This window comes from Ascaphus truei, chromosome 4 (assembly GCF_040206685.1).
Source record: "Ascaphus truei isolate aAscTru1 chromosome 4, aAscTru1.hap1, whole genome shotgun sequence".
NCBI lineage: Eukaryota > Metazoa > Chordata > Amphibia > Anura > Ascaphidae > Ascaphus > Ascaphus truei.
The window spans coordinates 238141305-238158274 of record NC_134486.1 but is presented as its reverse complement, the minus strand read 5'-3'; the positions used below and the strand labels follow the sequence as shown (position 1 = coordinate 238158274).

Below are 16970 nucleotides of genomic sequence, written 5' to 3'. Positions count from 1 at the left end.
TCAGTTATAGATGGAGTTCTTCATACATTAAATATTTGGGAGTGAATGTATCAAAGAACTACCAATCCCTATATCAGTATAATTACCCGGCTTTGTTTGGCAAAATCAGGAGAGACCTGGATAAATGGGAAGGTTACCAGATTTCTTGGATCAGAAGAATGATATCGATAAAGATGAACATACTCCCTAGATTATTATATTTTTTTCAAACTCTCCTGGTCCACGTTCCTGGTTCTGAACTAAAGAACATCCAAAACAGATTCTTCAATTTCATTTGGCAGGGCAAAAGACCCAGGGTAGCCAGGTCGGTACTGTTGGCATCTAGAGCGAGGGGAGGTATGGGTGTCCCTGACATCTCCAAATATTACCAGGCAGCTCAACTTAAACAAGCAGCCGTATGGAACGCTGACCCTGAACAATGATGCTGGCTCAAAATAGAGTCACACTATGCCAAAATGCCTTCTCTGCAAGCGTGCCTATGGAGCCTGAATAGGGGAGATATGCATCTCAACAAATTCAAACTGGGAGCGATGAGCCATAACTGGGAAGTCTGGCTTAAAGCCAAGACTAAGTACAGACTTGCGTCCCCCAGCTCACAACTCACACCAATTTTTAATAACCCCAAATTCCCCCCCGGATGCGCTTCCAAATTATACGAACAATTCAAATCAAAGGGGATCAAGGTGATCGGAGACATTCTGAGCCTGGGGAAACTCTTGAGCTACCAAAATTTACGTACTAAATATGATATACCACAATTGGACACATTCAAATATCTCCAAATTAAACACTTTGCCCAGAAGATATCCCCGAATCCAGAATTTCCCCCTCTCACTAAATTCGAGAGACTATGTAGAGATAGCTCTCAACAAAAAGGGCTAATATCAAAAATTTATACAGAATTGGAAACATCAGCGGACCCTCCGACTCATGACTACATGCAAAAAATGGGCTGCGGACCTGAATTTATTTATCAACAGAGAGGATTGGGAAGACATTTGGGAAGTAGCCTCAGGAACTTCCATATGCACCACAACCAAAGAAAACATTTACAAAATAATGTTCTACTGGTACCTCACTCCAGTGAGGCTAAAACAAATCTACCCTCTGGCTTCTGATTTATGTTGGAGAGGCTGTGGACAAAAGGGTGACATGGCCCACATCTGGTGGACGTGTCCGGAAATTAAGAAGTATTGGGAAAGGGTCCAAATTCTATTAAAAGAGGTTACTAGCCTCGACCTACCTATTGATCCACTGACCTACCTACTGGCCAGGCCAATGGAAAAAATTGACCGTCCAGTGAGGAAATTGGTCTCCTTCATCCTCACAGCGGCGAGATGTGTGGTTACGGCCTCCTGGAAGAAAGTGCCCCCACCCTCCATGACTAAACTAAAAAACAGGATAAATGAAGTAATGCTTATGGAGAAGCTAACCGCGCACCTTAAGCAAAAAACGATAGCTTTCTATAAAATCTGGGAACCATGGATAATCATATAGAACGAGTCAAGCTCACTAAGGAAGAAACAAGGAGATAAGGCATTATGGATAAGGAAGCATTTGACAATTAGTACCTCTATGAAGTTCGTCCAAAAGGGACACCAGAGACCAGGGTAGACACTCTCCCCCCCTCCCCCTCCCACTCTGTCCTCTCTCTTTCTCACCTCCCCCCCTCTTTCTCGGGCAACAGGTTTTGCCATCCTTTCCCCCCCCAAAAAATACAAAAATGTTTCTGTATTAGGCTATGCATATCATTCCTTGTATGTACATTTTATATCTGCCTAATAAAAAAGTTTGGGGAAAAAAAAAGTGATAAACTGAAAATCCAATATCAAACGTGAAACGTGATTTGAGTGAATAAATAATGCCAAATGGCGTGATAAATTATATAAAAGGGAAGGGCAGTGGGAACAGCGCTATTGCAATAAAATTACAAAAATTAGTGGCAATTAGACAACTAATATATATAAATGCACCCCTGAAATATAGAAGTGAAGGCTGCCAGGAAAAATATGTGACACAAACCAAAGAACACAATTAAAACAAATAAACCGGCGCCTAAAAAAATAATAAAAAATCTGACCAAATGTAGTCCAATTCAAAAGGTTGGGATGAGTTCCATGGAAGTGTCCTCAATGTAATCTCAGACAAACAAACATGTATGACAATAACATAAAAGAGAAAAAAAGAGAAAAAAAGAGAAAAAAAGATCATAGTGCAACTAAATACAAACAACAAATCACTGATACAGTATGCAATATAAGACAGCAATTTAATATAATGATTAAAATGTAAACATAAAAACAACAAACATATGCTTGTTGGGCAAGAAACACTAATGAAGCGATGGCATCCAGTGGGGCTAAAAATGAAACCCTACTTACAGCAATGCTGTTGTATATAGGCCTGTAGCACAATCGCACTTAACCCGCCGAGGCCTGGGGAGAAGATGTTCCAACTCGACCGTCCAGAGGCTTCTGCACCGCCGGGAAGCACAACACCTGTGGCTCCACACTGCCAGCCGCCACACTTGTCCTCAACCGCGCATCAGCTCTTAGGTAGAGAACCGCCAGAGCTCAATGCCGCCGAAGGCCTCACTTGGACAGTCACGCAGACAGAAGGTCTCGCGATAGTGAGTGACGTCACCGTAGTGAGCCGGGACAGGGGAGGGGAGCTCGCGAGTGCCAAGCACTCAGACAGTCAGGGCCACGGGGGGAAGGGAAAACAGGCTAACAGGAGAGGAAGCCAACTAGTCTCTGCCAAAGAATAGTCCACCCTACGCGTTTCGTGACATCAGTCACTTCGTCAGGGTCATGATGGGAAATAAAAAAGTGGCAGTATATTTATACTGAAACACTAATTAGCATATTAGCTTAAAACACAACATTAAAATACAATCATATACCAGCAGACTATTACCGTGAAATATAACATACATAAACAAAAAAATAAAAAATACAAATACATGAAAAATGAAAAATAAATAATAAATGAATAAAACACCTGCTCTTAAAGGAACAGTGCACAAGGGGAACATTCATAGGATTACACATAGCAAGAGACTCAAAACATGGAAGAATACCAATACCAATAAACAACAAGTAGCAAAAGAGGACACAACTACAAGGTGTCACATGAAAAACCCTCACAATTTAACCAAAAATGCAGCTAGATCGAATTCAATATTCAGACCGTTAGGGGATAGCGTTTTAAGTTCATATATCCAATATGACTCACGCTTGCTAATACCATTGATTTTATCTCCCCCTCTCCAATTACCAGGGTATAGAAAGTTACCTGTGTAGAAATATCAATCATTCTAACAGTGGAGAGAGGCGGGAGAGGGGGGTGGGGAGGGTGTTGGGAGCACTGTCAAAGCATTGTAACACATATTACAGAAAACACCACACATACTGCTCGTTATAGTTAGTTACTTATAATTAGGTGGGAGAGTGAGAGAGTGAAACAAGCTGGTGCACAGTTAAAGAAGAGGGGATAGATTGTGTACAACATTACTGTTCCAATAACCCCCTTGTTCCTTCAAAGCATCCAGAGAAGAAAAAGGAATAAAAAAGCCCCCCCACCCCCCCCACTTGTAATGCCTGGCTCCATCTACCACGACATTGCAAAGAAATTCCCATGTGAAAAAAACAATAAAAAAGCAATTGTGTGCAAGGAAATGTGCTCTTTTGTTTAACTCTGTCAGCAGGGTCTGTCTGCAATGCATTGCTACTGCTACCTTCTCTGGCAGCAAAGGGGTTGAAGAGGTCCTACAGGGCTTGTGTTAGGACGCCATTTTGATGATCCTTAAACGACTGCAGCGTGATGGGCCAACTTCATACGTACCCAGTTTATCCACACTAAAGCCTTCAGCTGCTGCCAGTTCAGCCTGAAAGAAGTCATGGTCGAAGCGGCTGGTATCATCAGTGCCACGCTCAACAGGAAATCCGATGTAAAGATAACCGCTGTTGGATCCCAGGACAATACGATCCTAAACAGATGAGAGAGGTGGGCATGGGCAACTCTATGAAACATCTACATGCAGGGAATAAAAATGTATTTACCCTCCACCAGTGGTAGAACAATAGCCAGTGCAGTTCTGTAGGTGCCAGTCAATAATGGGTTCTTTCCTTGCTTGTCGTTTGGTAAACCTCTATGAATTCTGGAGCCATGGCTTAAGGGGACAGGGTCAGAAAAAAGTTTTCACTGGGTCCCGTCAATCCCTAGTTCCATCACTACTCAAGCCCCCAGCCAAAGAGGAGGACCCAAGGTTACAAAACGCATGCGCCATGTTCCAAGATTGGATCTTCCACTTCAGAGACAAGTGCCTTACATGCCAAGCCACTTGCTTCATATCAATTTTCCGAAAAATGGCCCGATCCACCGTTGTGGCAAATATAGAACCAGTCCCATAATGTAGTTTGATCATATTTTGTCCCATAACATGAAATATATATCAAAAACATTGCCTCACACAATAAAAAAAAGGAATGTCTCAGTTTAGTTTTGAGCAGACTGACAAATATAAAGGGATCAAGCTCAAATGGAACAAGTATATGCACATCCTGAAATCAATGCATCAAAGTAATATACAGTATAGTGGCTGGTTGCTATTTCATCACTTCCACCAACAAGCGACATGAGCAAAAGGGCAAATTATGGAAGGAGTTGCATGACTCAGGCAGCACACTATGCCTGATATGTATTATTTTGAGTGCTATTTTTTTTTGTCTTAGCTCAGGCTTCACAATTGTAATTACAGTATGAGTAAACATTATCCCCTTTGTGGTCAGATGGCCTGTAATGCTCTGAAATGCATTGTGGGTCTCCCTGGAAGCAAATGGGACAATGTCTGCAAAAAGTTTGCATCGAGTGCAAACAAAATTCCCATTTGCGGCAGATAGAACAGTATGTGACTGACACTGCAGGCTTTTAATATAGTTTGTCGGACAATTAGACCACATTACCTACCAGATGCTGCAGCTTGGTGTTCATAACAATAGGCACGCCGTTAACAATGACTTTTGCTTTACCATAAGGTTTAACAACCACCTTATTCTCAGTGTTGATAAAAATGGCATGCTTGGGCAAAATACTAGGAGGAAACACAAAACAGCGTTGTGACAGAAGCATTCAACAGCATTGGAAATGTATATTGGAGCACTTAAACAAGATCCATTAAATAATCTTCAGTAATTAACTTCAACATGTTCCTGTTTAATAATGTTTACTCACATCCCTTCTCTGTAGCTTTTCAGTAGAACCAATGCTTTTGATACATGGTAAACCTGGATTAATTTGCTTAGATGTAGCCGAGTCCCCTACCCTGCCTCCGGTGCGGGGATCTGCCCAGCTATCACCCGGAGCTTCGCGCGATCGGGAGATGGTGGTGGCCATTTTGTGAGTCACGCATGCGCAGAGTGGCGAGGCGCGCATGTGCAGTAAGGAGTCAGGTGGCCATTTTGGCTTTGGCTCCGCATATGCAGCAGCGGGACTACATGTCTCAGAATCCTTAGAGGGAGGGACTGGATTACAAGCAGCACCTGGGTACTGGAGTACCAAGGCAGGTACCCAACATGCACCTACATCTACAGGGGTTAGCGCTACCTCACATTTGGGTGGGATTACTGGGACAGGACACCAGGTGTTATTGGTGCCACTGCACCCTCAGTACTTTGGGGGAACCACCATGTGTTGGGTCACTGGGGTTATACTGTGGGTACTGGTTATTGTATGTTATCTGTGTCAGTATGTGTGTACAGTAAAGCTTAGTTATATACATTGTGGTGTATTACTTATTACTGTGTATCGGTTCCTGTGAGGGGTTATCCCGCCCACGCTGGGATCCCTCATAGGTGGAGGCGCTGCACGCAAGGGAAAAGAGCTCACCCGAGGCTCCCAGAGGCGGAGGCTCAGGCCTCCTGTGAGCAGAAAGGTACAGCAGCACGCATAGTTGCCCGTGTTGTTCCCTTAGGCATAGGGAAAGAGGGCTACATATACTTAAAGCAACATATTATCAATTCCCAAAAAGTTTTCTTAGTAGATCAATGAGTTTGAATTTATAAATGTTTGGTGATTTCAAGTAAATAGGGGCTTTTGTTATTATTGCTAAATTATGGTCAGTACTAAGATCACATTATGATTTCACTGTGAAAATCTTTCATGTATATTTACAGTCTTCCCTAATAGATATAACACTTTTGAAGATGTTATACACATTTTGCATAGACTCGTACATACCCTAAGCCTCTTAGGGTTATTGAATTTGAAGCTGCCTGGCCAACGTCAGATGATCCTGAAAGAAGAGACGTATTTATAGCTCAAATGTTTTACAGTGGACGTTCTGTGCTTCTGTGTCTCTATAGCTCCTATTTTATGACTACAATATGTAATTTGAAATTATAATTTAAAATCAATGCCATTAGGCTTAGAAGTGAATCCATAGAGGTGTTCACTGCTTCACTTTGATATAACTGGACTTTACCAAATTGCTCAGAAATAGCCTAATTATAGAACACACCCAAAAAACTTCCAAGAAAGTATAGGCAGTGGCTGAGGTAAAGAGTATGGCCTATAAGTAATATGCTCTGAAAACTTCATCCCGGTGCTGAAAAATATATTAGCTCCATTCAAATGAATAGAACTACAGTAAAATCTTCTCCACATGTTCTATAAAGGAGTGTTTGGGGATGTACTGTACAGCATACAAGTCACTTGGTACTTGACAAAAATAGGCCCCTCTCTCCTGATATTTGAAAGTCTGGATGGGAGCAACACCGCCTTTAGGTAAGATGCAATGACATTAAGCCTATGCAAATGAGATATACAGCGGACGTTATTTTTCCATATAATTAGATTTGTAGATATACGATCAACTTGGAAAATAATGTCCATTACTGTTTTAGGTAACGTCACTTGTCCTGATCTAATGGACCTTAATGCATCTGTGTCTTTTTTGCTGTTCCGTGTGTGACTCTAAACAAAAATGCTTACTTTGTGCAAATTCATAGCTTTTGCAACAAAAAAAAATATCACAATCTGCCATTTCTAAAGGGCATAACTATGGATTTGTTCACAAAAATGAAATATATGCATCTCAGTGAAAAGGACTTTTAATGGTAGTGTTGTTAAAATTATGATGTAGTACTTATTGCGGAATGCAAAAAAACCCCACATTTTCCAGAGAATGGTTCTCATTTTATATTTATACGTGTGAGTCTGAGTCTTATATGCAGACAAAGGGTTCTATTTACTTACATCTCCTGGAGACAAAATTGTGGCAACACCAGTGCACAAACAGACTTATCAAAGAAAAGTAATCCCATGGAAAGCAATTGGAGATTTTCCTTTAATAAATCTGGTGCAGTTGAGAGACTTTAGTAATAAATAACCCCCCGAAAGGAAAGAGAGTAGGACACGCTGTACCATCCTGTATGAAGTGTTTAAGTACTCCAGAAAGCTGCGGGTCCACATTAATGTTCAAGAGGTAAGGGTACGACTGCATCATGTGTCTTTCCTGGAAAAGAGATTGGACATGTAGCATATCCGCTGAATAGCAAACACGCAGGCTACATCAACAAGCCACACACAGATTACGAGTTGTTGTAACTAATACGACATACTAATGCTAAAAGAAACAATAATTAAAAGGTAGGTCATTTCTTCTGTAGTAAGTGTTTATCCAGGTATAATTCACATATTGACCGATTGCATGTATCGCAAACTATAAAAGGTACATAATCTCCTAGGGTTAACACTGCTACACTTATTCTATACAACTGGTTATAAAAGATTCAGGACCAACCATAAAATAAGCTCAAGCTGTGGATAGCTGTAACTTCAAAGTTTCCACTGGAGTAGTTAATGTACTGTATGGGAAGTATACATGGTATACTGTACATCTACTTTGCAGCTGGGATGACTGGTAGTCTGAGTATCATTTGATACAGAAAGAGTATAGTCAGGAGAGTACTGCAAGTCTGTACAACAAGGACTAGCCCCTTTGCCCAGTAAAAACCAGAGCATCCATACCAAGAAAGCACGTGGAAATTGGAGAATATATTTAGTCTCTGTGGAATCCTCATCCGTTACATATAAAGCAGCAGCAAGTCCAAGGATGTGATGGTCAAGTTAAAAGCTATAAAGCAGCTTTAAAAAAAAAAAAAAATGACAATGATGGGCATCTTTTAAAGACACCAGAAATAAATCTTATACTGTTCATTATTATTTCCTCATGGCAGAAAACACAGATATCCCCCTCATAACATTTGACTCCTCAAAAGTGGACTATTTAGAACAACCTGGATGGTGCGAGCCCGTAGAAGCCGATGCAGCGATAGATTGTTTGTCAGCGGGCTGAAAGCAGCTTTGCACATTCTAGAACATGCACCTGTGTGATTGCAGCAAACTGCTGCTCCCATTCCTTCCGGGCCTCCTGCAGCTGATGCTCCCAAGTCATCTGCATCGTCTGGATACGCAGCTCATTCTCTTTGAGCAAACAGTGCAGCTCCTCTGAAAACAAATGCAAATACAATTGCAAAATAGTAGTGTTTCCACATACAGTAGCACACATGAGCAAGTGGTATCTTATTTCAGTGCGTGTGCAACAAATATGATAATCCAATGGAAGCTTTCATGTGAAACAAGTTTTTTTTAAATAATATAAGCCCCTCAGAAGACCACAGTGTGAAAACCACTTAACTCTGTATGCAAACATTGGAGCCAAGTGCAGCTTGAAGCTACAATGCCATTAGGCAACATACCATGGATTTGCATTCAAAAAGCATAAAACATTTTGTGTAACATTTGTAATAAAGAAATACATTAGCTGTTCATTTTCAAATGTAGGCTTCCAAATCCTCGTGTTTAAACCATTGTTTTGCTTGTGAGTACAATGCCACTTAACATTCTTTTGATCATGTTCAAATCACTATATCTGATTTTGCTTCAGCTGTTCTGCAATAACAACGTATATGTTTGCCCTTTGGAAGCTGCAATGCAGACCAAAGAACCAGAGATGGCTGCATGAATGCCTATGCAGTATAGCCAAGTCCTTTGCTATTCTACCAAGGCAGAACCACTGTGAGTGGATAGAATAAAGTGCGCAACTAAAAAACCTCTAATAGTGATAAACAGTGATCAAATAGAATTGTGTAATAACAAATACCCTTCTAGTTTAAACTAAATAGTTAAACCACATAGTACCACAGTGTGATATACAAAAATTTATACATAACCGTGAAGTGTGGTAAATAAAGGCGTCTGCAGCTATAAACCAGGGGGTGGCTCGGCACCCCCCTAAGCACTAAGGAAACGGAAACAAAAAACAGCGCAAAACGCAAATAGTGAAATAAGTAAAATATTATTATATATTAAAAATAGGGATAAATATTCTGCGTACATCAAGAAGCTAGAACATAAACATTGAGTGTGCACAGCACACGAGTTACCACTCGGCAGGTGAGGATTTAGGAGTCAGGAACTGGTTTCTCTGGCAAACGTCTCGGGTAACAGCTGTGGGATTCTTCCTTCACATGGACACCCGGACACGGAATTGCAGCCTCTGTAGAAACTTTCCCTCTGGTCATGTGGAACACGAAATGTCCAAAAGTTCTTTAGCCTAGAGTCACACGGCGAAAGTCCCCAGATCGAGCAGTGAGGGGGACTGAAACCATCCAAAATGCTCTCAGACCGGCACAGCCACAGACGGGAGCGGACTCTCTCACAGCAGTGTCTCCGGCTCGAGACACTGCCGCTCCGTCGCGGTGCGCTGTAGAATGACGTCACAGTCGCGGTTCTCGGCAACCAAAACACAGGGATGGGAAATAATCTCTAGAATGCCCAATGTTTAGGAAATAGCAACAAAAAGCCTACTACACATAGGTAAAGATTAAATCCTACGCGTTTCGTAGTGTAATAACCACAATAAAGATCCCTCAAGTTTAACTTTTAAGGGAATTCAGCAAATACCGTGTAATAGGAGGGGAGGTGATAGGGTTAAAACCCTCCGAATATGGGATATTCCCTTTTTTCTATCTGTGTTGATATTTTTATGCTAGTTTTGGATATATGCTAATAATGTGTTTCTTTTATTGCAGATTAATTTTAAACTGTTTTTTAATGTTGCTTTGTATTTTAAGTTTCATTGTTAATATGAATAAAGTTGTTGTTTTATTGTTAACCTTAATTTCTCCGGTCATTCTGACTGCTGCACTACCCGTGTGATTGGTAGTTTTTTGCTAATTAGTTGACCAATGGGGTGTGTATGAGAGGTATATAATGCCTCTGGGAAATGATATTTTTTATTCCCTGATGAAGTAGTGTTATACTACAAAACGCGTAGGATTTAATCTTTACCTATGTGTAGTAGGCTTTTTGTTGCTATTTCCTAAACATTGGGCATTCTAGAGATTATTTCCCATCCCTGTGTTTTGGTTGCCGAGAACCGCGACTGTGACGTCATTCTACAGCGCACCGCGACGGAGCGGCAGTGTCTCGAGCCGGAGACACTGCTGTGAGAGAGTCCGCTCCCGTCTGTGGCTGTGCCGGTCTGAGAGCATTTTGGATGGTTTGAGTCCCCCTCACTGCTCGATCTGGGGACTTTCGCCGTGTGACTCTAGGCTAAAGAACTTTGGACATTTCGTGTTCCACATGACCAGAGGGAAAGTTTCTACAGAGGCTGCAATTCCGTGTCCGGGTGTCCATGTGAAGGAAGAATCCCACAGCTGTAACCCGAGACGTTTGCCAGAGAAACCAGTTCCTGACTCCTAAATCCTCACCTGCCGAGTGGTAACTCGTGTGCTGTGCACACTCAATGTTTATGTTCTAGCTTCTTGATGTACGCAGAATATTTATCCCTATTTTTAATATATAATAATATTTTATTTATTTCACTAGTTGCGTTTTGCGCTGTTTTTTGTTTCCGTTTCCTTAGAACCACTGTGACACTGCAGAACCACTATGACAGTACTGCTCCGATCCACTATGCCAGTACTGCTCTGATCCACTATGCCAGTACTGCTCCAATCCACTATAACAGTACTGCTCCGATCCACTATTCCAGTACTGCTCTGATCCACTATGCCAGTACTGCTCCGATCCACTATGCTAGTACTTTCCCGATTCACTATGACAGTACTGCTCCGATCCACTATGCCAGTACTTTCCCGATTCACTATGCCAGTACTGCTCCGACCCACTATGCCAGTACTGCTCCGACCCACAATGCCAATACTGCTCCGACTCACTGACAGTACTGCTCCAACCCACTATGCTAATACTTCTCTGATTCACTATGCTAGTACTGCTCCGATCCACTATGCTAGTACTGCTCCGAACCACTGTGCCAGTACTGCTCCGAACCACTGTGCCAGTACTGCTCCGATCCACTATGCTAGTACTGCTCCGAACCACTATGACAGTACTGCTCCGACCCACTATGCCAGTACTGCTCCGAACCACTATGCCAGTACTGCTCCGAACCACTATGACAGTACTGCTCTGATCCACTATGCTAGTACTGCTCCGATCCACTATGCTAGTACTGCTCCGAACCACTGTGCCAGTACTGCTCCGATCCACTATGCTAGTACTGCTCCGAACCACTATGCCAGTACTGCTCCGAACCACTATGCCAGTACTGCTCCGAACCACTATGCCAGTACTGCTCCTAACCACTATGCCAGTACTTCTCCGAACCACTATGACAGTACTGCTCCAACTCACTATGCTAATACTTCTTTGATTCACTATGCCAGTACTGCTCCGATCCACTATGCCAGTACTGCTCCGATCCACTATGCTAGTACTGCTCCGAACCACTATGACAGTACTGCCCCAACCCACTATGCCAGTACTGCTAAGATCCACTATGCCAGTACTGCTCCGAACCACTATGACAGTACTGCTCCAACCCACTATGCCAGTACTGCTCGGAACCACTATGCCAGTACTGCTCCAACCCACTATACCAGTACTGCTCCGATCCACTATGCCAGTACTGCTCCGAACCACTATGCCAGTACTGCGCCGATCCACTATGCCAGTACTGCTCCGATCCACTATGCCAGTACTGCTCCGAACCACTATGACAGTACTGCTCCAACCCACTATGCCAGTACTGCTCCGAACCACTATGCCAGTACTGCTCCGAACCACTATGCCAGTACTGCTCCGATCCACTATGCCAGTACTGCTCCGAACCACTATGCCAGTACTGCTCCGAACCACTATGCCAGTACTGCTCCGACCCACTAGGCCAGTACTGCTCCGATCCACTATGCCAGTACTGCTCCGAACCACTATGCCAGTATTGCTCCAACCCACTATGCCAGTAATGCTCCGATCCACTATGCCAGTACTGCTCCGATCCACTATGCCAGTACTGCTCCGATCCACTATGCCAGTACTGCTCCGATCCACTATGCCAGTACTGCTCCGATCCACTATGCCAGTACTGCTCCGATCCACTATGCCAGTACTGCTCCGACCCACTATGCCAGTAATGCTCCGAACCACTATGCCAGTACTGCTCCGATCCACTATGCCAGTACTGCTCCGAACCACTATGCCAGTACTGCTCCGAACCACTATGCCAGTACTGCTCCGAACCACTATGCCAGTACTGCTCCGAACCACTATGCCAGTACTGCTCCGAACCACTATGCCAGTACTGCTCCGAACCACTATGCCAGTACTGCTCCGAACCACTATGCCAGTACTGCTCCGAACCACTATGCCAGTACTGCTCCGAACCACTATGCCAGTACTGCTCCGATCCACTATGCCAGTACTGCTCCGAACCACTATGCCAGTACTGCTCCGATCCACTATGCCAGTACTGCTCCGAACCACTATGCCAGTACTGCTCCGATCCACTATGCCAGTACTGCTCCGAACCACTATGCCAGTACTGCTCCGATCCACTATGCCAGTACTGCTCCGAACCACTATGCCAGTACTGCTCCGATCCACTATGCCAGTATTGCTCCGATCCACTATGCCAGTATTGCTCCGATCCACTATGCCGGTACTGCTTCATCTCACTGACAGTACTGCTCCAACCCACTATGCCAGTACTGCTCCGATCCACTATGCCAGTACTGCTCCGATCCACTATGCCAGTACTGCTCTGGCTCACTATGCCAGTACTGCTCTGGCTCACTGTTAGGACCAGTATGTCAAGCCAGAGTCTGCACTCATGTTAAGCTTCCATTTTGTATGGTCATAACTAGTTAAGATTCTGTAGTCAGCCTTTTTGCTGAAATATAATTCATAAATGCACTCAGTTTCTCTGCTAAATTGCATTTCCTTTGTTCCTGGTCAGGATATTACTAGATACTTTTGTGATGTCAATTTCCTGGTGTTTTAGTAGAATATAATAGAATGGTTCTCTGCAAGAAGCAAGGTAGTGAAATAAAGTTGCTAAGACTCAAGGTCTCTTTTGATAACAGACAATGAATAAGCTATGTATTTAGACAATTGCTTGTATTGAAAATAAACACGTCTCAAAAGTCACGCCACTAATATGTCCTGCCCCTAAATCACGCCTCTAATCAAAGCTACGCCCAAGACACACCTAGTATACGCCCAAGACACACCTATGTTACGCCTCTAACCAATATCTTTTTTCTTTCTGTATAAAAATCATTACCCTATGAGTAATAAATAGAGACAAAGGATTTGAAACCTGGCGTGCGTTACGTTTCATTTTGTTCGTCTCCCAGGCCTGATAAGGTTCATCAAAGATCAAAGATAACAGTTGCAGGGCGTGAAAACTTCTCCGGGGAAGTCTGCTGCAAACGGTGCAGATTGTGTCCAGTCACAAGGCTTCAGTTTTCTCTACAGAGAATAGGTTCCTTTTGGTTCTGAAGCCAGGGGAAGGAAATAACGGATTTTCCTTCACTCACTATGCCAGTACTGCTCTGGCTCACTATGCCAGTACTGCTCTGACCCACTATGACAGTACTGCTCCGACCCACTATGGTAGTACTGCTCCGATCCACTATGCTACAGTAGTACTACTCCGATCAACGATGCCAGTACTTCCCTGTCCCAATATGACAGTACTGCTCTGAACCTGCCTGGAAGCTCTTGCTTTGAATGAATGTCAGAGTATTTTCTCACCACTCATTTAACCAGTTTTAGAGTGTTTTTCCTTTTCACATTTATTCTTAAATGTTTAACTACAAGAAGCACAATAACAAATATCATGAAAATTGAAGAAAGCAAAACCAATGTCCAACACACCACATACCTCTGGTAGGAACTATATAGTGGCTCATATCTGTGGAAATAATAGAAAGTGGAGCACTAATCTGAAAAAATTGCTACTCTAAACCTAATGAACTGCTAATAAACTACTGTTTTATGTTATAAACAAAAATGTTTACAAGATACTAAGAAGAGCTGTATAAAACTGTCAAAAATGCATTCACAAAATGTTAATAGTTTCCCCCCGAAATTTCCTAAATTCGACTCCCAGCGAAACGTTAGTAATGTTGCTAAATTAGTCATATATATATATATATATATATATATATATATATATATATATATATATATATACAATCCTATACATTTACACGCCCGGGGCGGGTGGATTTAACCCCCAGGCGAGTAAATATTGGCCCAAGCAGAACACGTGCTTGTTTTTTTAAATTTCCCCGCTCTCGCTGAATTTTCCCTGCTCGCGCTGAAAAAATAAATAAATAAATAACTCCCCCTACCTGACTGCTGATTGGCTCTATATGAGCCAGCCCCCAACGAGCGGCCATTTTTTCTGGCCAGAGATCTGTTGGAGAGTACTAGAGTAAGTACTCTCCAATCCTCCATCCCCTCTGCTCCTTCCCTGCCTCCTGCAGTTCCCCCTTACTCCCCGCATCCCCCCCCCAATACCCGTGCGTGGCTGCAGATGGTAGCGAGGGTGTTCCGCCTTCTCTCTCCGGCCCCCGCTTATCCGCGCGGGGCGGAGGTGTCCCCCCCTTATTCCCCCCAGGTTCCCGCGCCACTTCCAGCTTTCCCCGGTCCCCGCGCGGGGCGGGTGATGGTAGTGGGGTGTTCCCCGCTTACCCCGGCTTCCCGCGATACCAGCGAGGGCGGGTGATGGTAGTGGGGGGTGTCCCCGCGTACCCCGGCTTCCCGCGATACCAGCACGGGACGGGTGATGGTAGTGGGTGTTTTCCCGGCTTCATGCGCCACTTCCCGCTTCCCAGATCCCCGCGCGGGGTGGGAGATGGTAGCGGGGGTGTTCCCCTCTTACCTCCTTGGTCTCCGCTTCCCCGCGGTCCCGTGGCTGTCTGCGCAGGGAGGGAGATGGTCGCGGGGGGGGCGAGCGGGGCAGTGGTGGTGGTGGTGGTGGTGGTGGTGGTGGTGGTGCTCGGTCGCGCGGCCTTTCCTCTTTTCCCCCTGTCGTGTGTGTGTGTATGGGAGAGTGTGTGTGTATGCATGCATGTATGGGAGAGTGTGTGTGTGTGTGTGTGTGTGTGTGTGTGTGTGTGTGTGTGTGTGTGTGTGTGTGTATGCATGCATGTATGGGAGAGTGTGTGTGTGTGTGTATGTATGTGTGTGTATGCATGCATGTATAGGAGAGTTGTGTGTGTGTGTGTATGTGTATGCATGCATGTATGAGAGAGTGTGTGTGTGTGTGTGTGTGTGTGTGTGTGTGTGTGTGTGTGTGTGTGTGTGTGTGTGTGTGTGTGTGTGTGTGTGTGTGTGTGTGTGTGTGTGTGTGTGTGTGTGTGTGTGTATGGGAGAGTGTGTGTGTGTCTGTGCATGCATGCATGGGAGAGTGTATGTGTATGCATGGGTGTGCGTGCGTGCGTGTGTGTGTGTGTAGGATACCAGAAGTGTCACCCCACCCAGTCACCCCACCACCCCACCCCAGTCACCCCACCACCCCACCCCAGTCACCCCACCACCCCAACCCAGTCACCCCACCACCCCAACCCAGTCACCCCATCACCCCACCCCGTCACCCCACCCAGTCACCCCAGCACCCACCCAGTCACCCCACCCAGTCACCCCGTCACCCCACCCAGTCACCCCGTCACCCCACCCAGTCAACCAGTCACCCCACCCAGTCAACCAGTCACCCCACCCAGTCAACCAGTCACCCCGCCACCCCACCCAGTCACCCCGCCACCCCACCCAGTCACCCCAGTCAACCAGTCACCCCACCCAATCACCACATCACCCCACCCAGTTACCCCCGTCACCCCACCCAGTCACCCAGTTACCCCAGTCACCCCACCCCTGTCACCCTCTCTCTCTCGCCCCCTCTCTCTCGCACCCTCTCAAACCCTCTATCTCTCATACCCTCTCTCTCTCACACCCTCTCTCTCTCTCACAACCTCTCTCTCTCTCACACCCTCTCTCTCTCACACCCTCTCTCTCCCCCACACCCTCTCTCAGTCTCCCCCACACCCTCTCAGTCTCCCCCACACCCTCTCAGTCTCCCCCACACCCTCTCAGTCTCCCCCACACCCTCTCAGTCTCCCCCACACCCTCTCAGTCTCCCCCACACCCTCTCAGTCTCCCCCACACCCTCTCAGTCTCCCCCACACCCTCTCAGTCTCCCCCACACCCTCTCTCTCTCCCCCACACCCTCTCTCTCTCCCCCACACCCTCTCTCTCTCACACCCCCTCTCTCTCTCTCCACCCCCTATCTCTCTCAAACCCCCTCTCTCTCTCTCACCCTCTCCCTGTGTCTGTCTCACACTCTGTTTCTGGATCTCTTATTTACCCTATATATCTTAACTGCCCTATAATACACCAAAATAACCTATACTGCTTTCTTCTAGATCTGACTCAAGCTTCACACAGAAGACATCGGAACCCCCCCTAACCCAGAAGACAGGTAGGGAACACCTAACATTGCGGGAATGAGGGTACCTGGACATTGAGGGACTGCGGATCAGGTAAGATCCCAGGCGGGATTGCTGCTTTAGATATTGTGAAGCGGGGACGTCCAGACA

General features: G+C 44.9%; 1 protein-coding gene across 1 annotated transcript in view; it reads right to left on the bottom strand.

Annotated features, from left to right (window-relative positions):
* Positions 1-16970, bottom strand: part of LOC142492360 (kinesin-like protein KIF28) — an 84504-nt gene that overhangs the window by 41095 nt on the left and 26439 nt on the right. Inside the window, exons 9-13 of the mRNA XM_075595007.1 lie at positions 8387-8508; positions 7423-7513; positions 6238-6292; positions 4969-5092; positions 3844-3988 (exon numbers count right to left, since the gene is read on the bottom strand). Of these exons, the coding sequence (XP_075451122.1) occupies positions 3844-3988; positions 4969-5092; positions 6238-6292; positions 7423-7513; positions 8387-8508 (537 nt within the window). The remainder of the gene's footprint in view (positions 1-3843; positions 3989-4968; positions 5093-6237; positions 6293-7422; positions 7514-8386; positions 8509-16970) is intronic.